The sequence below is a fragment of the Lepisosteus oculatus genome, chromosome 4 (assembly GCF_040954835.1).
Source record: "Lepisosteus oculatus isolate fLepOcu1 chromosome 4, fLepOcu1.hap2, whole genome shotgun sequence".
NCBI classification, from domain to species: Eukaryota; Metazoa; Chordata; class Actinopteri; order Semionotiformes; family Lepisosteidae; genus Lepisosteus; species Lepisosteus oculatus.
In genome coordinates this window covers 22,289,065-22,314,535 of record NC_090699.1, presented here as the reverse complement: position 1 = coordinate 22,314,535, position 25,471 = coordinate 22,289,065, and the positions used below count along the sequence as shown (strand labels likewise).

The 25,471-nt window shown below is 35.2% G+C and overlaps 1 protein-coding gene across 10 annotated transcripts in view; it reads left to right on the top strand.

Annotated features, from left to right (window-relative positions):
- The window catches only part of pcdh15b (protocadherin-related 15b), a 311,541-nt gene that overhangs the window by 86,752 nt on the left and 199,318 nt on the right, over window positions 1–25,471 (top strand). For 9 of the 10 annotated variants that reach the window (XM_069188941.1, XM_069188940.1, XM_069188944.1 and 6 more), the window contains one exon: window positions 25,246–25,367. In XM_069188941.1, the coding sequence (XP_069045042.1) occupies window positions 25,274–25,367 (94 nt within the window). In that variant the 5' untranslated portion in view covers window positions 25,246–25,273. Of the gene's footprint in view, window positions 1–615; window positions 1,022–25,245; window positions 25,368–25,471 lie in introns of those variants that run through there. The other variant, XM_069188943.1, reaches the window with a different exon arrangement.

The following is a 25,471-nucleotide window of genomic DNA, read 5'->3' as shown; positions in this document are numbered from 1 at the left end:
TTAAAGATAAAATGTGCTTTTCATATAGGACACGATGCATTTAACCTATTGTAGTACTCACCGGTGTTACAAAGATAGCAGTAAATGTTAAACCTAGTTAGTCGTATCTTCCTAAACGTGTTATAGTCTCAAAACAAACTAAAGCACCTTTGTAAATCAACATGTTTTCTGTTACGTAGCTTAAAGAAACAAACAACGGAAAAGAAAGGTTGTAACTATAGGTATTGATGTACTACTACCGGAACAGAATAGTTACCTTGCACATGATACTGTACATAATTCATGGAAACACTCAGAAAGCTGTCCGGATTAATAAAGGGCTAATTGTTATACATATAAATTCAACTATAAATCGGAAGATGTATCATAGCTCAACATAAAATTAAACATAAAAGCAGCGTGCGCTATCCTTTTGGCGTAATGGTACCTTTTACAGGTGGAATCCCATCTTTCTTGCAAGTGAACAAGTTTTGAGAGCGCGTGGGGACGCATCATAAACGTCGGATTATAGGAAGGTTTCATCCTATTACTGTAAACATTGAGTGCAATCTGTTGCCTAAGGTAAACTAATAGCAGGTTTTTCCGAAGCTGCTGCTGGTTGGTCTCGTTGTGTAAGGCATGTTTAACGGTGTTGAGGAGTTTCTACAGCAGGCACTCGAGTACTTCCAAAATGCTTCAGCAAATTCCTTGAATATTGTGTCCCTTTGCGGTTAGTTTGCTCTGTCTGCGCCGACTGCGCTTTTTCATCAGTGTCTTTTTTTTCTTTTGGATCGAGTCCAAGGTGGTAAAGAGCTAATTGATGCATTTATGGCTGGTTCCTTCCGCTTGGGTTTCAGAAACACAATACAGCTGACTTTGATGCCGCAGAGACCTCTGAAATAACTGTCATTTACTAGAAGTCATTTTCTTAAATTGAACATTTCGCATCTTCACAAGCTGTGTGCTTACGAAGCCTGTTTTCTGATATTGCTATCTCATCATCGGCTTTTATCACCGGTATAATGCGAGGCAGAAGTGGACGGTAAGCTACTGTTAATACAGTATGTTTTTTTTTTACTGACAAGTATTTGATTCGTACGTTACTCGCTAAAATAATTGTGGCGAATGTGCAATCGGGATTTTATTTTCACCCTAGGGTACTACATTACGACGCCACTGTTAAGAGTTACTTAATACCAACTCTCGTTTGTATTTTGTAGTTTAATTTAAATCTGTTTAATAAAATCGAGTCAGTAAATAAAAGCAAAAAAGAATTTCCTTCAGAAAGTGGTAAACTTTGTTATGGCAAAGGAGGTATAAAATATACAAACATTTTTGTGAAACCAAAATTTCGTTTTCAAACACAGGGTATCTATTGCATTGTTGAGTAATGGTCAATGTTCTAGTTTGATAATACTGTATAATGCACACAAATTCTATACCTGTGTTTGAGAGTGTATGTATTCCTCTAGACATTACTTAAGTAGGCTACTTTTGTCATATTTACAACGTGTGCATCCGAGTAATTAAATAATAATATTGATTGCTGTTTCCCTAGTGCCTTGAATATGTTAGTAAACCTCATGAAATGTAGCTTCACTGTGCATATCTGAATTAAATTCCTATAGTGGCTTAGACAGCATGATAGTTAATGAGGTGCATCAGTCTAATGGTTGCTGGGGCTAATGAATACTTTCCCTGTTCGGCACAGAGAGTCGTTCTAGCTTTGCAGCTGCTCGTATGGGTCACTGACTCCAAATGGATAGACCCCATTTTGTAATAGTGCAATACCAACGCTATATTGAATATTCCACACCTACTGTATGAAAAATAAATGTGATCTGATCAAAAGCGTAACTCACTTTTGTGGTGTTGATTGTGTTTTTTCAACTGACTATTTGCTTGGAATTTCAAAATGGTTTTATAACAGGGTTGTTCTCTATCACTTAAATTATTAGTAGGCTTACAAATACCTTGGGAAAAAAAGTTTGAATATTGCCTGAATTGATAAGGAGTTGTGTTTGACACTTTAGAATATGGCTAAAGACAGACATGTACAGTAGCTGCTTAAGTTTGTAGAGCATATCAAAAGAAAAAAAAGGAGACTGACAGTCAAGCACAATTTTTGTCGATCCTGTCTTTAACTGCAGACCTAGTGCCATGGAAAGTTGAGGGAGGTTTCTCAGTAGTGCATGTCATCAAAATGCTTGCTTTACAGTTTGTGAATTGTCTAGATAGTGTGAAAAAAATATATATTCTTTGTATGTAGAACCATCAGTTAGGCTGGGAATTTAAGTCACACAAGAGTGCAGGCTTTCAATAAATCATTCATACACAATCCTCTCATGTATTTCTAGATCACCATTGTTTTCAAGCTTGAACATCTGGACCAAAATAAGAATGACAGTGTGTTCTTGTCATACTATTAGCTGTATGACCTTTAAATTTGGCCTGCATGTTTGTATTGTATTGCTCTCTTGTATCCCTGCATACTACTGTCAGATTCTGTTTGACAGTTGCCACTCAGGATTCAGTTTAAACACAGCTAATGAAAAAGTGTACTCTTTAAAATACAGTACAGTGTTTTGCAACAGTCTTTAGTCTGTTAAAAGTAAACTTTTTTTTTCAAAACCTAAATGCCCCACCTGAAGACCTTTAAGGATAAGTTGCATTATAGTAAATGTTAACTAAAACTAATAGAGAAAAAAATTAAATACTGTATGTTGATTACATACATTTCAATATTTGGTTGCACACCTTTGGCAGCAGTTTCCTACGAGTCTTTTTGCGTAACTCTCTAACTTTGTACTCTGGCTTGGTACAATTTTCACTCCTTCCTCTCGGCAGAATTGCTCAAGCTCTCTGGGGTTGCTTGGAGATCACTAAAGGACAGCGATTTCTACAGATACTCATTGGATTCAAGACAGTGCTTTGGGCCACTCAAGGACATTACATGTTCTAAGTGACTGCATTGTAGCTTTGTATCCTTGTGCTCAAAGGCAAATTTTTGTCCTAGTCTAGGGACAAAAGGTCTGAAGCAGGTTTTTCTATAATATTTGCCAGAACTGCTCCAACTGTACAACATAATGCTGCCACCACCATGCTTAACAGTAAAGATAGGAATGGTGTTGACTGAGAGATGCATACATGTAGGATTTCCATCAGGTGTAACATTGCATTTTAAACTGAAAGTTACACTTCTGTCTTGTCTGATCACAACAACTTTTGCCACATGTGTGTGATGTCGCTTAGGTGCTTTTGGTTTAAACCCCATTTGAAATTTCTTGTTTCATACAGCCCCCTGGTTTGGAGTGACCAGGATACTGTTAATCCCTGGACATTTTCTCCCATCTCTGCCACTGTGATGTGAATCACTGTTACTGAACACAAACAGAGGCCACTCAACTAATTGTGTCCATCAACTGTAAATTAATTTAGCTTTGCCACACAAAAGATTTAAATACTTATGCAATCGTGACTTTATCTTTCATATTATTTATGCATTTACTACAGTATACTGTATGTAATTTGCAGCTCACAGGCAGCTTGAAGGTGTAACTTAAAAGGCCAGACCATAGACTGGTGGGGCAACAATTGCATTGTCTGAAGCTTTTATTAGTTAAATTTCCCGTGTTTAAAACCCCTTGAACAATTTCCTAATCTTCATATTAGCAAAAGATACATGGACCGAGACATTTTTGACAGCTTGGTGTTCTGGAGTGCACCGATTGAAATTCCAGCATGTAAACAGCTTTTTGGCAAAGAAGTTATGGTTTACATATTAATAACATAATCCTGTACCTACTGTATGTATTTCAAATTTTAAACACATTAAATTTGCTTGTGAGTAAATCTGCAGAGAATTCCATAGTGTTTAGACTTACTGAATAAGATTTCAGTTTCCCTGGAGCTGTGGAATTAAGGCTACATAATAAATGCACCTTTTATAAAGAATATAGCATTTTTGTTTCTTCATTAAGAATAATCAGACATTGATATACACCTTAATCACATATGTGTAGACGATAAAGTATATGGGTTTACGCTTGTAATTAAGCACTGCAAGCGGACTGATATCTAGAGTGGCCATCCACATAGTACAGCAGTGAAAGAGGGCTGTCTGGTCTGGGAGCAAGAGTCAAGCAAACTGCAGGCTACTGGATCAACCACAAGCCTGAATCTCCTGGTGAAATAGCAGTTGTCTCCTTTGTTCTTTCCAGAAAAAGTGAGTTTCCATGTTTCACCATAAAGCCCTATGCATAGTCTTTCCCTGAAAATTCCAGGATTGAGTAGCATCTTTAGGAGCTGAAAACTTTTGGGTGAAATTTCAGAATCTATCTGTATGTACACACTGTACACAAGACTTTTCTCACCTCAGTGATAGAAAATAAACCAGAAAAATGCATCTGTTTTTGTTTTCTAGAATGAATTGGCAATTATACTACAGTGGACTCTGGAATTATTGGCAGCCCTTGATAAATATGAAGAAGAAAAATAAGTATAAAACAAGGAGTTCATTTTATTGTAACGATCCAATTTGGATTTCGGGGTTAGCAGGTTTGTGAAAAGTATCTCTTAAGTTTATGAATTTTGGCAGGATAAATTCAGATGGGGAAACAGATTTTTATTAAAGAGAAACACAATATTATCCAATATTTAAACTACCACGAAACAAGTAAGGCAATATGAGTCTTTTTCCAAAACAATTAGAACAGTTCGTTCTTTGCAGCAAACTAAACATGATTATACCTAGGAACAAGTAATAGGTCTATTCCATGCTGAAAAAAAGAAGAAAGAGAACACAACGTTTTGGCCGTGGAGCCTTCTTCAGGTGTGGATTATACCTGATTATGATTATACCTAGACTATCCTGGAAGAGGTTGTAAATCCTGGGTCCGTAATGGCGGTACCTCAGTCCCCCTAGAAGCCTCAAATCCTCCTTTGTGAAATGTCCTTACTTATTTTGCCGTGGTTATGTAAAAAAACATATTCTTCGCAAAGGCTTTCCTGCTATGACACAAACTGAAACACTGATTTTCAGTCCGTTGGCAGGTGTAGCTGTTGCTCAGGCAATCTTCCAGGTTTCTCTGGTAGTTGACTTTTTCTGATTTTTTCCTTACTCTCTCTTCTTTCTTCCTTTTTCCCCCTAAGAGGAACATCCTTTTAAAACCCTAAGCTCCTCCCCTAGGCTCACACAGGTGTTACAAAAAATAGGACTGATTACCCAATTAAATCTTTAAAACAATCAATCAACTTAATCCTGGCCAGGCTTCAAACATTGAAGAATAGTTCAGTTCTCCAATAAGACACGTTTTGTGCCTTTTACTCATTTGTAGCTACTGCTACAATATTTCCAACATAAGGAATTCATTTTCCTGAATTAATAATTTGATGGAATCAACCAAGACAAAAAAACTATTAAATTATACATTATTTTCCTCAATATAAAAGAAATACAATTATTGGCACCCCTGTTTTTAGTACTTGGTGGAGCCTCCCTTGGCAGGGATAAGGGTAGTAAGTCTTTTCATGAAATGCTTCATCAGGTTGGTGAACACATTGGGAGGGATCCTAAACCATTCCTCCATGCAGAACCTTTCCAGATCCTTAAGGTTTGTAGGTGTGCATTTATGGACAGCCCTCTTAAGCTCATTCCACTGAAACTGGTGGGCTTCAATAGGGTTGAAGTCAGGAAAGTGAGATGGCCGTGGCAAAATGTTGATTTTCTTTTCTGTCAACCATTTCTTTGTTGATTTTGAAGTGTGTTTTGGATCATTGTCGTGTTGAAAAATCCACCTTCGGTCAAGATGCAGCCTCCTGACAGGGGCAACCAGGTTTTTGGCCAAAATATCCTGGTACTTTTGAGAATTGATCTTAATAAGGGCCCTAGCACCACTGGCAGCAAAGCAGCCCCAGAGGATCAAAGGCCCCCCCACCATATTTTACAGTAGGTACTGTATGATGCTCTTTTCAGTATATGAATCCCTCTTCTTACGCCTAACATATGTACCTGTGATGACGGTGGTCAATAAGTTCAATCTTGTTCTCGTCTGACCACAGCACTCGCTCCCAGTCAAAGTGCCAATAGCGTTTGGCCAACTCCAGGCACTTCAGTTTGTTCCTCCACAGGGGCTTTCTTCTGGCAACCCTTCCAAATAGCTTGAGACAGGATGACTCCATGACGCAAACAATCCTTGTATTTCTTTTACTGAAATCTTTGGATTTTTCTTTGCCACCCTCACCGTGCTTCTCACTGGGCGTTGGGACAAGATGGGCTTGCATCCTCTTCTTGGCAAATTAACTACTGTTCCAGTTCCAATCTGACAGTTGATATAGGTATTTTTAAGGATTTACTTATTTTTCTGTATCCATTATTTGCTTTGTGAAGATCAATAATGGTTTGCCTCATTTCTGTTGTTTGTTCTTTGACCTTCCCCATGCTAATGGATGACAAAAGGTTTTTCTGTGTGTGTTATTTTTATACCCTGGGGAAAGAGGAAATCACTTAAGTACACACATTAGTTCCTTAAGACAAAACTTAACTGAAACAAGTGTAACTATATTATTGTTTTCTGATGTGTTTGATTGTATTTGAAAGGATTCTTAAGGGTACCAATAATTTTGGCACCAGTGTTTTTACAAGTAAAACAGCATTACTTGTTTACAATTGAACCTTGAAATGGAAAAAAAAAATGTTTTGAAAAAAAAGTATTTTTTTATTCCCCTAGCATATGAGTATTAAATATTTGTCATTATCTATGTGGCCTCTCTAGATTTTATCAAGGACTGCCAATAATTCTGGAGTCCACTGCATAATACCTGGAAATGAATATCATAAGAAGTTTAAATTTTGATAAGCACTTGTGCTGTGGCTCCTTTTTCATCACAAATTAAGCTTTGCTTTTAATCTCATAATATTTGTCTTAAGAAAATATTAACTTATACAGTAGCTGATAAATGGTTTCCTGGAGGCCACATTAATTGCTCCTCTGGAGTATTTACAGACAAGTTTAGGTTTCCTTTAAATTATTGTTGGACAACATTCTTAATTTTATTTTGTGAAGTCTTGAACATTTGCCACCAGCATTTTTAATGCATTCTAGTGCAATTTAACAAAATATTTTTTAATTGGTGCTTTTGTATTTGTATTGTATTTTATAATGTATTTCTAATATAAAACATATCCAAGTAGGTACAAGTTAAATATCCAAGCCCCTCTCCCCCTACATACCGTATATAGACTGTATACAATCGGATTGGTCTCAAGCATTTTTAGAAGCTAAATTTCTGAAATCCAAGTGAAAATCCCCTGCTTCCTCACAATGTTTAAAGTGAGCTCTATTCAGAGGCAAGCAATTGGATAGAAATACAAGGTGTCTGAGAGTAAACAACCAATATATCAGGCTTCAGTACCGTTTTATTAAAAAAAATCTGGATTGATGTCAACTCACCATCAAAGTCAAAACCCTGCTTGAAAGGGGTCTGCTTCCAGTCAAACTGTCAGACTGAGGTTATTTGCTAGTTAGTTGGCCAGTCTCCCAGTTTCAATAAATGTGCACATACAGTATGTGACCCTGGTTGTTTTAGAAATGTGTAGTTTCATTTCACTGTGAGACTAACACAAAATGTTCAGTGTGGGTCGATTGTATTTAGCTTCATTTGTAACCTTGTATGATATCTCTATATTAAGCATTACATCCAAAAAATATGTTATGTTTTTTTATATTTTTGCAGTTATTTTTAAGAATAGTAAATAAAATCGGAAATCATTTTTAAATATATTTTAATATGCTGATGTCTGTCCTACACACTTTAATTTACACTGTTCAAAAACATCATTAAATTTAATTAACTTAATTTAAAAGAACTAGTACTGTTTATACTTTAAATTAAGACGAATTATTAATGGAATATATTTTTCTCACAATAAAATGGTTTCTTAACCACAGAGCATGCATTAATTTGAATTTCTGCTTTGAAGGAAATAGAAAGAGGAAAATCTCAAATGTTGTATCTTTGCATGTGCGTTTTCAAACAACTTCACATAGGTACAGTATTGTTTTTTCTTTAGGTAAGCTACATTTAACATATTCTGATCACATGAAGAGAAAATTAGAACCAAGTCAACTTATACAATAAGCAGCTGTGAATTACAAGGGATATTCACAGGAACAGGTATACTTTGGAAAGAGATGCATATTTGCTGGTGAACAGTGTACTGAAGAAACTCAGCAGGGAATTTGCGAAGTACTGGATTTCTTCCACAGTAAACTGTTGACAAGTGTTATCATCCAATTCAGGAAAGTCAAAAGACAGGTGTTGATGTGCATCCTGAATGCCCAAAGCCAAGAGAACCGGCAGTTCGTGCTGTGAAGAGGAGTGAAGAAATCAATCCCCAGAAATCACTTGTAAATGTGTTCTGAGGACCCAGTAGAGGTTATCTCTACAGCACGGAGGCATAGGGAGACACCTCATACAGTACTATTTCAGTTGACAAAAATAATGAAGGCAAATGCAACCATGCAGTAATGCTTTTTGATAAACGAACTTACTTTTTAAAAACAATCTGGTATGTCTCTTCTATGGTCATCTTACAGATCAGGAAAGGTCTGCTGTGGTCTGCATCATTACTGTACTTGATCTCAACCACAGTGAGCATGATCAGACTGCCCTCAATCGATTGCTATTACCAGGAGTATGTTTGGTTCCAGTTTAACCACATTTTTTAAGCTTCAGTGTTAGGTCACCTCTTTTTATTTATTTTCAAATGAAATGCAACAATCTCCTAGAAATTACCAACATCTTCTGGTTTCATTTTCCCTTCCTTATAATCTACAGATGATTTCTTACATGAGTTGTCATATCTACGTGGGTACATTGTTGTCTTGAAATATGCCAACTTTCAGGACTGGTTAAGATGCAAATTTACTGAACTCCTGCAGGCTCTTTACTGTCCTTATTTAAGTATTTAGCATCCATGAAAAACATCAGTTACAAAGAAGACAGAAATGGCAGTCATCACCAAAATCGGAGTTATAATGTAAATACAATGTCTATAGAAAGTGTTTGCGCACTTCCAAAATATTTTCCATAAACATTTTGTGGCCTAACACACTGGAACGAAGACACAATAAATACAATTTTAGTTCTCCTTTATTTACACAACAAAACAATCTCCAAGTGAAACACAAATGGTCAAACATTCTGAAATGTAATTAAAAAAGAAAACCTAGAAAAATGGGTAGAGATTATTTTACAATGTGTAAATAAAGGTAATATAAATTTGTATTTAGTGTATCTTGATTTCAGGCCACAAAATGTGTTACTTTGGAAGGGGTACAGTACAGTATATAGACTTTCTGTAAACACTATAATTAATCTTGAAATTAAATACTATATGTAATGTACTGTATATGTTCACTAACAAAATATAAATTTACTGTGTAAGCTACTGTACATGTACATACTGTACATAGCTACAACATGCTTGTTTTATGTTTCTTTGGCTTTGACATAATGGAATGGTCTCATAGTGGACATAACGTCATAACTTTCACGACACTATGATCGCAATTGACTTATTTCCTTTTTTGGTGAAGTCTATTCAAAGTATTGATAACAAGCAACTGTTGTGAACACCCTATAAATTCAGTCTGCGCCCTATGTATTTATTCTGCTAGTTACGTAATAAAGGAAAAAGTCTGTTGTTATTGATAAATTGCAAATTATTTAAAATTGCATACAGCCGATATGCTTGCATACAGTATAGGATAAGAACCCTGTCATCCACTCAAGACAGTCAGTCACAAAAACCACTTGTACAGTATGTAAGAGTAGTTCCTGAAGAATGATGTGATCTTTGCAATAGTCAGAAGACTACTCAAAGAAACCAGGAAACCAGCCCTGTGAGGTACAGATCTTGTCCTGAAAGGCAGAAGCTTAAAATAATGTTGTATAATAATAATGCAGGATTACCGTATCTGTCTGATCCATCTGTCATGGTTTCCAGACTGCAGTGGCTACAGCGCAGGAAATTCCAGGAGAAAATAAGTGTGTGGAGTTGGGGTGATCATTGTACTGATTGTTGAGTTGTTCGAAGCTAATCAGTTAATCAGTAAATATATTCACAAGTTGTTAAGCCAACAGTTTTCATATTCCTTTAAGCCAGTCCTAAAGTGCAGGGCACTGACAGAAATCAGTAATAGAGAGTTCTAGGATTACAGTGGTACATCTTAAAGGGGTCAAAGCTGACATCTTGTAGCTAGCTTTTTATCCAGTATAATATCTGTGTGACCAACTCATCAGTGTCATCAACAGAAAACAACCATGACTAACCAGCCAGGCCTTTCTAAAGTTCTCCCTTAATTCAATTGGTGGAGAAGTTTCTCACTTCTCTACCTGATCTGCTGTGTAGTGGCTTTTCTGGATGTTGTAGGGTAGACGATCCCTTCCTATTTTTGAATATATTAAATTGAATGATTATCATTGTATTTTTAGTCAAAGGGAACAAAGCTTAAATTCTTCCTAATGGCAAAAAATAATACCAAGGAATCAATACAATGATTATGTTTTTCTGTCGTACTCGTACTTGTTTTGGATGTAAGGTATGTTCTTTGTTACTGTAAATGTCCAATGGAAGGGAATCAGATTTATTTTAATTTGCTTCATAATGCTGTTCAGGGTTCAAGCTGTTACTTAACACCAGCACTACTTCTACAGAGTTAAAGCATGACTATCATTTTCTACCATTTCCCTTAAGAGAATGGATAAAAGCAATTATGTTGTCCTACATTTTGACAAGATAGAACCTACCAATGTAGCAGGAGCACCCTTATCATACTTTCTTTAATCAGCTGTACAAATACAACTGTCATTCTGATCCATCTCTGCCACCTGGAAACAACTGTGGCTATCATCCATTGTTGGCAGGTCAACAGTGAGGGTGATATGGTGATAAGTTAGTTAGTAAATTGAAAATTGTGACTCTGATAACCCATTGGTTGGTCTATGCTGTACAGAGATTTTTCACATCTAGATGAAGGTGATCTGTCGTAATAATTGGTGTCTCTTGGTTTGTGTCATGATGCTCAGATAGGAAACTGTTTGTAATACTCTCACTGGCAAATCATTTCAATTGCATGTCTATATACAGAAAGCTGTGTAGTGTTTTCAAATTAGACTCCTTCATTCTTCCAATAAGTAAAGGTCAGTGTATTGTATTGAATAGTATGATATGGTTATAGCATCCTTAGACAGAAGGATGTCTAAGACATCTGGTAGTGTATATTCTGAAAGTTTTAAAATATGATTCTTCATGCATTCTGTGTTACTATATGTTTGAATGAGAAACATGTACTGCAAATACTATTATTATCCTAATGTGGAGCTTTACAGCTTTGCATGTGTCACTGTCCAGTGAAAGAGGAAATAGTCCATTAATTTCTCCTATGACTATGAGAGCTGTGGAGGTATTCTTCTATCCCTTTCCTTTTAAAATTATTGCCTGTTGATCTGTTCAGGAAACACTTCAAAGAGCTAATAATTTAAGAGCAGTTGTCTGTTATATTAAAACATAGTTTTTCACTTTAGTTCGTGGTATGGTATTGCTTAGTTACCTGTTTGAACATAAAGCACTTCACTGATTCAATTTTGTTATGTATCTATATTTTAAAAAATGCATCCGTAGTAATGCTTGTCTGTCCACAGTGCCCTTTTAGATATTATTTTTCTTTGTGTTAAAACTTCCCCATTCCAGTAAAGTTAAGAGAGTGAAAACTACAGTAAGTTGTCCATATTTCTTAAAAAAACATTTTGTTGTTGGAGTAGAAATTATTTAAGGGTTAAGGTGTTACTTTATCATGTGGATGTAAAACCAGTCATTAAATTCAGTTTGACTGAATGTAAATAAAAGAGTTTAAACAACCTGTTATTGAAAAATCAAAGTGTAGGAAATGATTGTTTGGTATCAAGTTCTTTGTGATGGTAAATATTTGTTGAATGCTATTTACAGATACTCATATTTTTAATTAATGTGTAAACTAAATAATCAGAAAATTAATAACTAAATAAAATATCCTTATTCATATTCTTATTCAAAAGGATATTTATTACTTCTTTGGCACAATGATGATAAAAAGAACTGGTTGTTATGTGGTCACTTTAAGGCAACTATAAAGACCAATTAAGAATCTTCAAAAGAAAAAAGAGATAATTCATACACTGTAAAATGATGTTTTAAAGAGCATATCATGGATAAAATAACTATTAAAAAAAGTCAAACAAGGTCAACAATACAATATTTTTCTTCAGTTTTAACGTATGCAAAACATGAAGTAATTTGATTGAAATTCCAGACATTTCCTTGTTTTAATAATGCAGAAAACAACATTGTTATATTTTATTATGTTCATTCCTGGCATGTACTGTATATTCCAAATCCGGACATTAAAAGCACATATATTAATTTGTTCTTCAGATTTACTGTGGGTAATTTCTGGAAAACTACATGACTCGCAAACAAGAACATGCATTTCATAAATTAATAAATTAACAGAAAATTATACTAGAACTAAGATTACATGACATTTATTTTTAAAAACTTTGCCTGAAGCGCTGTTGAATTAATAACACTGTTGGTCAAGCAGAGCTTATGGAACCTGCAAGTCATGACAACTTCTGCATCACTGAGTAATAAACATTGTAAAAGTGGCACTGCAGTTGAGGTCTAGTTCACTGGGTCCTTTAATAGCTTCACTTGTTATAAAATAGCTCCTTCTTAGGCTAATTATTTCTAGCAGTAGGTAATGAACAGGTAGATTTTACAAGCCAACCCTACAGACATTAACTCACTCCAGGCAGATCAATTACAGAGGATTCAACAATGAATATATTAATGGCCTTTTGCTGCAGATTCAGGAAGTTCTAGTTAGATTCATGTCTCCAGTCTCTGTGACAGAGTAAGAACACAGATGCATAAGAACAGCAATGGAACAATAATTTTAACTGCTAAAAATGCATGAGATATACAGGTGTGGATGCAGTATATATGCATAGATTTTCATTGCAGTAACTGCTTCATTTTTCATGATCTTAGAGGATTAAGTAAAAAGTGTCTGATATTTCTAGCTCTTCAGAGTTCTGGTTGGCTTTTCCATTCTTGTATGACCAAACATGCTATCATTTGGCTAGTATACCTTGTGTGTGTCATCGACTGAATGCTACAGAAATTATATTTTTACATGGAGAAAGCATAAACCTCAGGAATTTTAATAATTTCAATATGCATTGACACCAAGAGAAGTCCACACACACAGAGGATGAACAGAAATTTGTGACTAAGAACTACAAAACATTAGTGTATCATTTTGCATACGCCACACTTATTGATGTCCATTAGGGTGGTCTGTATACAACCCTGAATCATTGTTAAAGAGGACTTGGCTCCACTCCTGGTGAGTCTACCTCAGATGTCACCTGATAAACATACATTATGTGTAAATAGGTTCTAAGACCATCTGAAAAAGAAATGAAATAAACTCTACAATGTGTGTGCAGGAAGAAAACATACTTTGGACAAGAGGTCCAAAGTTACAATAAAAGGTGAACTGCAGTCTTAATTTCTCAGACTGGTTATTTAATCTCAGTAAGAAATATATTAATTGACATTATAGAAAAAAAATCTCAAATTTCAAATTAAGCACAAATTAATTTGCTCTAAGTTGCCACATTGTCACAAACTTTTTTTCAAGTTCCCAAGAATTGTGACATGATGCGACCCTCCCTGCTCACTAGTCACAGTAATGACTAATGTAATGTGATGTACGAGCAAGTAAACGTACGTTGTACATGTAGAGTTAACAAGTAGTGTTGTATTTGTCACCAAAACCATCACGAAATCAAAAGCAAATATTTCTGTTGGATTAAGAGATGTGTTCACAAGCCTGCTTGTTCACAATGTAATAAGGCCACAACATGTCACTGAAAGTTTTGTATGCATGCAGAGTTAACAACAGTAAGTAGTACTGTATTTGTTGCCAAACTGTCACAAAATCAAAAGTAAGTATTTCTGTTGGAAATAAACTACAATGCATGAGCAGGAAGAAAACATACTTATAAGTTACAGTGTAATCAACATGTACAGTACATGAGGAAACACTGAAATTATTTTCACATTTCGAAGGTATTTTTTTCTACATATTCCAATTCCAACACACAACGTTTTCCAATTCCACACCATTTGTTTCCGTCCTTGTTCTTTGTTACCTGTCCATCAGTATCTGTAAAGAAGCCATGACTAGGTAATCAATAGTTACAAAACAAGAGTTAGAAAAAAGGATGTGGAGTTTCTGTAGGTATAATGCATCCTGTGTTTTATATTCCAAGATGTACATCCAGGCAAATCAATCCGGAACTGGGGGTTGTTTTTATGTGATATTTATAGACTTTCATTGCATGTAGAAAACTAGTGGCATCTAGTCTCTCACAGACTAAATCCAAAATAACAAAAGCTACTTACTTGGATTAAACCAGAAGTGAAAAGAGACATCTTGAAATCATGGCTGTATGCTGATCGTTGTTGTCTCCTGGGAGTGGGCTGTTTTCTAAAAAGCTATTTGTTGCTTGGGTCAAGGTGTGCTGGAGATGTGGAAATGTCCTTCAGTGACAACTAAATCAGGTTTCTGATTCTCAGCTCTTAATCGTATCACTCTGAGAAGTTTTGCTTTTCTCCTTAAAATTGGGTGCACAGTTGCGTTATTGTCAGAGAGGGTCATTTCTTGCTGCAAGTATTTCTGGAAGATGTGTTACCTTAAATTAGCTTTCCTGGCATCTCTTTCTGAGCTGTAAACAGTGTTCTCATTTTACACTGGAGAGTAAGGTTCAGTTACCTACTACTTGTATTATAATATGCACAGTGTCTCAACCTTCTGGAGGCTCCTGATCTGTGGAACCACTGTGTCTTCAAACTAGTGTGTTTACAATACAATCCAGGATCTTAAAACTTAAAGGAACCGGATAAGAATAGTCGCAACTCCATTTTCACAATTGAAAGCCTGAAAGATATGATAGAAAATAAGAAACATTTTGTATTATATTATCTTACTATATTATATATTACTAATTTTGGTAGAGAATAAGATACAATTTCTGTTAGAGTTCTGCGTATGCCCAACAGAAAAAGATTTTTAATCAAATAATAAATGTTAATTTTTAATTGCTGAGTTATAAAGTATTTGGAGAATGATAATGAAATTGAGTCATTGGGACTATATGCTGAGAGTTGAAATCAATATACTGTAAACTAAAAACAAAATATTGCTGCAAGGAGCTCCATATGGGGCAAAATGTACATTGCTATTCACAGACTAAGACATTGCTTTGATATTGCATATATGGTTTGCTGTACAGTATGTGTTCCATAATAACCATGACCCTATCTGCACTCTGTAAGACAGTGATTTTCAGCATTTTGTTACCTGAAGACCCCAGTATAGTATATGACATAACAAATCAATATCCATTCTAACCTTGACTTAATAATTAAATATGGTACATTGCGAAAAAGCGTACAGAAGAATTCAGCATTTTTTATTGGGTTAGTGCTACCAACTGGGGATTGCTGACAAATTGTTGGGTGGACTTGTATGGCACTAAGATTTGGATTTTGGTTTGTACACAAAAGTGTTTGTACACAAAATGGTGATGAAAATGGTATTGGCACAGCTGGTGACTCATGTTCTTATGTCAGACACTAAAAGCCGAAAATGTACAGGTTTTCTTCTTCACAAAACATGAGCTTATGTTGTCCCCAGCTTTCATATCAATGTTGTTACCTTTAGCAGCCAATCCCTGAATATTTTTTAGTTCTCCCAGAGTGTCTGAAAAGCACTCCAACATGAGCCTCCCTCCAATTAGCCATAACATGTTTGCTGCAAAACTCCAGCCAGATAACTGCTCCTCAGCAGACAGGAAAGATGTCACAAAGAAATGCTTCTTTCTGAAACATACTGTAAATTAATAGTACAAATTCTTAACAAAAATACTACTAAGTATACTACAGTAGGGCGATTGCTTTCAAAAGTGCTACTGTATATAAATAATAATTATGACAAGATACTGCTAATAAGTCTACAAATGTACTATAGCAAAGCCAGTATAACTAATTATTATACCTACCGTTGCTGAATTGCTCACTTAATAATGAAAAATTATTTTCATTTTTTAAAGTTTTTACTACTTTGCTTTAATACAGAATATTTTACAGAACCTTCTTTCTAGCAATGAAAAAAGGCTAAATTAGACTCACAGAAGGAAGAATTCTATTCTTTTTAAGAGCTGTTCACAGTTCACATTCATGTTTACATATGGAATGACAGTATAATCAGTGCACACAACCTCTTTTAAAGAGCATTGCATTTCATGTCTGACATCTTATTGAAAACAATTGAGGTATCAGTCATTTGGACAATTTCATTAAGAAAATGGCTTCAAAGCTTCTAATAACAGTGGATCCACATACACTGTACGTGTTTTAAAGCACGATTTTAAAGGATTTAAACTTCAAAAAACACACAAACAACAGTAATGCATCAGTACTGTATATTGTGTAAGATTTTCCTCCATAAATTGCTGTGATACAGAATGCCCCATTTCTTTAAGAGCTTACTCTTTTACTAGATCTCACACATTCTTCGGATACCTTGTGCATCCACTCAATTGCTGGTGCAGTCTTCTGTCTCCTCCACCATTTATTTTGATTACAAATGCGTTACATATCAGAGGCTGATCGCTGCTGTGACCCCTACCTAATCTCCTGGCTGAATAATGCATTACACTTACACACTTACAAAAAATTGGTGTTATCCACTCAAAAAATGTTTCTTTGTGAAAGAATAATACTGTTTCTATGCCAGCATCCTCAATTCACACAAATAAAACACTTCAACTTTGGTAGAAAGGATCCCTTTTTTCTCTGGAAGGCAGTGGTATTTATCAACCCACCTAAGTAAGACCACTTTGCTATGAGGGTGTTATACAGTTTTGCATTTAACCTTTAAAAGAGGTCCAAAGTCACAATAAAAGGTGAACTGCAGTCTCAATTTCTCAGACTGGTTATTAAATCTCAGTAATAAATAAATTCATTGACATTATAGAAAAAAAATCACAAATTTCAGATTAAGCACAAAATCGTGAACTTTGTAAAAGTGCTCTACGTTGCCACATTGTCACAAACCTTTTTTCAAGTTCCCAAGAATTGTGACATGATGCGGCCCTCCCTGCTCACTAGTCACCTTATTGACTAATGTAATGTGATGTACGAGGAAGTAAACAAACATAAGTTGTGCAGCAGATTTCACTGCAGAAATGTTCCAACATGATCTGCATGTAGAGTTAACAAGTAAATAGTACTGTATTTGTCACCAAAACCATCACAAAATCAAAAGCAAATATTTCTGTTGGATTAAGAGATGTGTTCAGAAGCCTGCTTGTTCACAATGTAATAAGGCCACAACATGTCACTGGAAGTTTTGTTGCCTTCCTGAATCACAGAATATGGTGTAGTGCATACCTGGAAATTTTGTGTTGTAAATTGGAGGTTTTACAAGTCGCTGTGTACATTTTACTTTTATTGTGGTTTGAATTGCACTCATCAATGATTCTTTCTAACCCTGAAAATAGCATAGTTCTCTTTTAAGGACATTTTATTTATGGTTTTGGTATGGAACACTAATGGTTTCTTTTATGTGTTGCATTAGAATCATGACGGTATCTGCAGTCTGTAATGAGTTATAAAAAGATATTGAATGCACAACTTAAGGAAACATCAGAGGTTACAACTAAATCATATGACCAATCAACTTGTCACAAACATGATTTTAAGATGGACATGGCAAAAAATGCCCATAAGACTTAAAAGTTGTCCGATATTTGGTTTCATAAACTTTTCAAATTTGGCACTCAAACCATGTGCCTGTATAACGTTCAGTCTGACACAATTTCCCAGAGGCCATATGTCGTGAATTTTCATCTAGAGTTTTGGATTTCTTTTGAATTGTAAAATAATGGCAATAGAAAAAAATAATATGCAAAATAAAAGTACAGTTCCAGTAACTTGATTGCCCTCCAAAAAACGATTTTCTTAAATGTATACCTTTATTACTAGGGCCACTGACACTCTGACAAGTCAATACTTTAAGACAGTCAATACTGGAAGAGATGGCTATCTTAAGCTCATGTTAAATGCTGTAACTAAAGAATTGTGTACCATTTTTTTGAGGAACCACTTGCTTCTTTGGGGCGTGACCTTTACAGTAAAGGACAAAGTTATCAGAATGCCCTAAAGAAGCAATTGGCAAGAACACCCAAAAGAAGCAAGAAGCAACTGCCTCAGCTAGGCAAGATATTCCAATGAATCCATCTAATTCAGTTAGAAACAATTTTGTCTTAATTAGGGTTTGCCCAAACTAATGAAATTGACGTTAGGGATATTATACTCTCACCCTGCCCACGTCTGCTCACTCAAGTATAAGATGATTATTGCACAACTGCTTCTGCATCGTTGCGGTGCATCCCTCCTTCCACACCAGCATTGCCCTTGCAGCAGCTCCCTCAGTCTCACTTCTTATTAAAAGAGGATTCTAACATCCTCATCCTCTAAGTAAGGTTGATGTTCCCACAGCCAGAAAAGCAAATTAGCCTTAGCCTCAGCCAATAAATAAATACACAGATAAATATATTTCAATTATGTATTCAGTTTAAGGTAGGATTTGGAGAAACTACCGAGTGATATAATTGGAATCACAGAAACGTGGTTATTGAGGAGTGATGGTGACGAATACAGCGTTAGTGGATACTCTGGAGAGATAAGATCTGAGGGATGCAGGCAGAGCATCAGACATCAAAAGGATGCAGAACCTAATTTAATCAAGGTTCTCAGAAACTATAGGTTTAAGATTTACTGAAACCTTAAAGGACTGTCTGGTAGTGTTAGGTGGATGCTGCACATTGGTGGTGGTGGAGGGGAGTCCCCATTACCTGTAAAGCGCTTTGAGTGGAGTGTCCAGAAAAGCGCTATATAAGTGTAAGCAATTATTATTATTATTATTATTATTATTATTATTATTAGGAGTATTCTAGAGAATACCTTAATCTCTGATAGTCACTGCGGTTTTATATAAGGAAATTAGGACCATACTGTATATGTAAAGGAAGAAGTGGTTATAATGGGTAACATTCATTTTTCTTACATTCATAGGAAAAATCTATTAGGGATGACATAAGATGACATAGAAAATGAAATAATCGTGCATTTACAGGTTAAAAGAATTGAACCATTTTAGTTTTGAAAGGACAAGATAACCTAAATCGGAGGACACAAATGGAAACTTTAAAACCGCCAATGAGAGGCACTGTTTTGCACAAAGGGCTGTGGAACAATCTTACCAGCCTTTTTGTCAAAGCTGATACCCTAATTTCTTTCAAGAAATAGCTAGATTCTTCCAAAATGACAACCATGTAACAGCAGTAATTGTTAGTGATTTGATATTTTACAGTATGTGCTGACGTATGAGTGTGAACTAAGCCATTGATTGCAACAGATGTAATTAACATACGTCAGTGGGGGCTGCCGTACTAAGTGAATTGTCAGTGCATTTTTGTGTTTCCTAACCATTTATGCCAGTTTGGCAGAAATAAAGTTTACTGTGTTAAAATTATTCAAATTCTTAAATAACAAAGAAGAAAAATACCCCCTAAACTGAGAGCTGTAAATCTCTCCCTGATACATAATTCAGAAGCATTTTAAATCTACTGTATGATATATTTAATTTGTTCAGTACATCTAGTAAATCCCCAAGCAGACGTGCAGGAAGAAAGACATGTATCTTCCATAACAACAGGTGTAAGAACTGTAACAGATGTAATTACTGCTGTAGCTGAAGGAAGCTTCTTGACCATGCAGGACTAGAAGACACAAGCTAAATAACTTGTCAGTGTATGTGACACTACAAAAATGGACCTCAGTGATCAGAAGAAAATGTATCTATTTTTTGTGAAAGGTGACAGATAATTGTCAATGGCCTGCCATAAAACCTTAGCTTCTATTGTCTGGGGCAATATTAAAGTAAAAAAATGTCAGGATGATTCTGTATACTTTGACATAAAACCAAAGCAGACTGATATGTAATGCTGTGCTTTAAAGGTAGTGAGCAGGGATTAAGTTCCTGGATAGCATGACATGAGAGAGTCAAATCAGGATCTAGGAGCATTTCTTTAATCCCATGTGACTAAAATTAGATTGTGCAACTTTATTAGTAACTGTTACAGGTTAGAGCCATTTGAGTTCAATTCAATGTATGAGATGTGATATGAGATATGAGATGTGATAGAGATCAAAGACATTTTGATAGCTGAGGTTTTATGTTGTTCAGATGAAGGAAGATACAATATTTGTACTATATTGTATTCCACAGGACAGGGTCTACTGTATATTCTGACAATGTGAAATACAGCTGTGGCTTGGAGATTGTTTTCTTATTTTATAAGATAAATAAGCCATTCACTAGTTAAGCTGTTCTATGAATTGCATTGTGGTATCTTTATGTCTCCTGTATATTACTGTGCATGACACTTCGGAATATGTCCACAGAGACCCACGCTGAGCACTGAAAATGAACATCTATTGTACACTTTGCTGTACAGTATGAAAAATGTAAGAAAATATTCAAAAATTGGAGAGGCACTAGCAGAAAGTATGTTAATGTGCCAATAAATACAGAATCATGAAAGTACTGAAGACTTACAGTATCTTTGGTTACATACTTCTCTTTGAAGTTTTCTTCATCTGCCAGGTTGTTTCCTGGAATATTATTCTGTATAGATAGATAGAGATAGATAATACTTTATTAATCCCGTAGGGAAATTGATGTGTTACAGCAGTCCAGCCCAAGACAAGCAAAACAGACATCAGAATAGTTATAAAACAAAAGACAAACAAGATAAAAAAAATAAATACATAGGTGTGTGCAAAATGTGCTGATCATAGTCACAATCATAGTATCACAATAGTCACAATCATAGTCACGATCATAGTATCAATATGATTACATAGGAACATACAAATGCATTAAGAACAGTTTGTTTGCATAATACAAAAAATTGCACCCAGAGCCTCTTGAATTTATTAACAGTGAAAAGCCAATATATTGTATAGGTAAAGAGAAAGAGGGATGGTGCTCAGCATTGTCATCTACTGTATGTTTTCAATGCATTCAATACGGATTGAAATGTAGTCCCTTGCTCTCAGGATGGGTTTGCTGTCTGCATAGCTTAAAAAGCCACAGCTCTACTACCCAAGTGACATCTCTACCAATGCTTAACTCAAATGTACAGTTTATAACACTGTAGTGTGTCAACATTCACAGTATTAGATTGCTGTGCAGTGCATCTATTTCTACATACAGTACATTTCTTTTCTCTATCTAGGCAGAAAGCATTTAGCTGTAACTATGAAAATTAGGATGGCAGACTCTTCAGATGTTCTTAAAATTTGTTAGCTCAAAAGTGGGTCAGGACACTAATTAATATCAAAGAAAAAGGAAGAAATATGTACAGTAGTTTTACTTTTGAGCTATGGATAACCTAAGTGATGTTTAGTGAAGTGGTTGAGTGATGCACAAATCATATAAACATCCTGGCAAAAACAAATTGTACAGCTAGGCACACTTTCTAGGAACCTAAAATGATGGACAATGCAAACTATATATAATTACATGGTACAAATGTTTATTGTAGGGTAAGAAACCTTATGAATAACTAGAATATTTCAAATCACCTACAGTACAATGTGTGTAAAACATGACCTCTCTACAGCCTATTTTATGACCCTGTCCAAGCTCTACTGAAAAAAAACGAACTATCCCCAGACTTGACAGGTTGTAAATGGAAGTTGCTCAGAGCTGGGAAAGATTTAAACTCCTGTTAGGTCCATGAGACATCCCAGTACTGAAACTAACTTTCCTTAACTTTATCTAAGAGGGTTGAAACCCCAGTATAATAAGAATGAAATCAATGGAAATGATGGGCGTTTAGTGACACTGCACTATTAGTGCATCATCAATTTCCCTTCAGGATCAATAAAGTCTTATCTATCTATCTAGTGATTCCGATTAAAAAATAGTGCATGTCGTTAATTTTTACTGCTACTTTTGATGAAGAGAATAGTAAAGTTTTGGGAGACAGTTGTTTTGTAGGGGATACAGATTACAGTAATTGCACAAGTTGCTTTTTCCTGATATACATTTTACATTGGAGATGTAATTGATATTAACATCATGAGTCTACTGACATCTGCTGTCTTAACATAATTAGCAAGTATAGTATTGTGTTAAGAGTTCCAAAACTGCAGTTAGGTAAAGTAGCAGAACATAACTTCACAGGTAACTTGCACCTACCTTGGTTGAAAAAGGAACAGCTGCAGTTGTTAGGAAAAAATACTGAAGTGACAGATACTTTAATAAAACTCAAACCACTTGACTTATTGTCGTATGGCGAAAGAACAGGATGGGGAAATTGAAGCACTAAGAAGAACAAATGGACACCAGTAGGATTTCAGTAGGTTTTGTGTGGTCATACAAGACAATTCTGGGATTCCTAATAATCTGTCCTTTTTTAGCTTTGTCTTGTGATATAATGCTAAGCATAGTCTTTCAGAACAATTGCACATCAGTGTCCCATGCACTAGATATTGAGTCAATATAACTTTATACCCAGACAATCAGCTGAGGAAAGTAACTCTGGAGTGAAGAATGAACTCTTAAGTCTGAACATTCCTTTTAAAATTAATTTCCTTTCGTCACGATTCATACAGTAAATACATGCTGGGAACGTCCTGGGAATCAAGACAATTGGAAATTGTTGTGGTTCTGTGCAATGCAAAGCTAGGTTTTAGATTTTACCTATACAATACACATACAGCTAATTGAGTTCGGCACTGCACAGTAGTCTGTGGAAAGAATTAAGAACTACAGAAGGTCAGCTTTTATAGTACTGGTTTTCAAACATAGAATTATACTGTGATTTTAAAATATTCAGGTTAAGGAAAATGGACAAAAGGATACCAAGTACAAATGTACTAAACAGGGAAAAAGCACTCAATAAACAAACTAATGTCAGACTCCCATCATGAAGGTTTTTTTGTCTTTATAAATTGCATTAAGCAACACGTTATAGATATATAAGGAAATTGGGGCATTAATTAGTCTTTTAAATCACATTAGTCTCTATCATAACAGTAATGAGACCCTAGAAATATGTCAGTTTGAGCAATTTTTTACAAAGCAACTAAAACAGTTTGTCTTCAAAGCCTTAAATGGTTTCAGTGCAAGTAAAGAGAGACATAATAATCACACACTGTCAATAGTTATGTGAGCAGATATCTAAAAGTTGGTGTACTAAGGCTTTGTTCACAAATGCACATCAATATTACCATCTCCTGAGAAGAATGTACTGTATACAGCACAGTAAGTGTTTCTTTCCATCACCAAATCAGTATTTCCATCATAGAGCAGCCTGTATTCTGCTAAGCTTAGCAGGAAAACTGTGTGTGTGCTCTATTTGTTATTTTATATAGCTGTTCACAAAAATATTATTCTCTGTCCACATCTTAAAGTTGTTTTACATAGAGAGTATATGGAACTGCAGCACCATAAGAAGTACACTGTAGTACTGATTTCGATGCTTAAATGTTTGAACATTAAGCTAAAACTTTGGAGTTTATTGTTCTGTCTTGGATTTTATCTGTTGGAGGATCACATTATTTGTTAAATGAAGGGGATTAATTAGTAAGAGTTTAGAGAGCCTCTTTGGTTTGAGGCTACCTCATTACCACCAGTCACTTTTTTTCTGCTGTCAGATATCTTTTACAAGCCCTTCATGTATCTTTAAGCCAAAGGAAAAAAAAAACATAAGAGATGGTGGAATGCTGTGCATGCTGCCTTTAATTAATTAAAGCCAAAATGCTTTTCATAAATATACAGTACTTCTTTTTTGCCACATTTTATTGTAAGCCCAGCAGAAATGAAATCCAGTTCATTATCACAAATGCAGACTATGACATTCTTTTGAGACTCATTAGAATCAAAAAGAAACATAGTGACAAAGAAATATGGTAATGAACTCATTATAGTCCATAACAAGCTTCCTGTTTAACAAAGGAAATGTAGGTCTAAGTGATCATTTTAAAGGCATTAACTGCCCATTAATAACATTTAACTTATTACAGCCCTTGAGTTTTAGTCCACCTAATGCTACATTATTATACTTCTTCATGTGACATGCAGAATATCGACACCATTAAAGACTCTTTTCAAGATATTATATAAATTTGTATTATATTTGAATGAAGTAGTCATCATTTTGGATGAATACTTAAAAATAAATGCAAGATATGTATAATATACTGTATATAGCAGTGAACTTGTGTATACCACTGTGGAGTAGGTGTTTTTGCTCTGAACTAGATGGTTGTGAGTTAGATCCCAGGTTTTTAGCCATTCAGCAAAATACAATACTATTTCATACCAAGCAGTATTAATGTCAGTTGGTTTGTCTGAAGATATCTGCCAAAAAAATGAATAATATAAAACATACTGTACATAAAGTACATAATTAGCAATGAAGAACAGTTATGTAAACTGTTATGAAAAACTAGCGAGATCACTCATTTTTGCCTGTGAATTTCATCATACACTACCATTGAAATCGATAAAGAAGATATGAAGTAGAATTATTAATGAGATTTTTCCTGGATTAAGAACAGCATGACAGCAGTACCTATTGCAATAGACTCCCATGCAGTCATTTTGAGTGCAGCACAGACCTGTAGTCAGGACTCTAGACGTGGCTCTGGGAGGGTTCCTGGGTTGAAATCTCAGGCGGGGCGCACCTGTTGTACCATTGAACAAAGTACTTCACTCACGTTGCTCCATTTAGTGCCTTTGTCTATACTTTTCCAGTCTATAGATTATCATTGTAAATGTGAATGTGTTCTCTATTGACTTTTCTGGTTAAATAAAGGATTTAAAAATAGAAAGCTAATGGGTAAGATCTTATTTTCAAGAACACCATTTGTGCCCACAATTATCAGTTATTGTAAGATTTAATTAAATAATTTAGAAACCAAAAGGTCCAGGGAATCAAAGTTAAATAAAGTTATAAAAAAGTTAAATAATAAAAAATAATAAATTGACAGTCCATGTTTTTTTTTTTCAGGTGGTCACACAGTAACATTTGACAGAAAATGCAACAAGGGTTGTGGCTCTTCAGATGGCTGGGAATTGGGATCGTTATCTTTACTTTCTTCACCATCAGCATGTCTCAAGACAGCACAGAAGGTACGTTATATGTAACTGTTGCAAAACCGTTTGTATAGCTGTGTCACATAATAACCCAAACAGTCTAAAACTACTGTATTAGAACCAAGTGAAAAACATTTTGA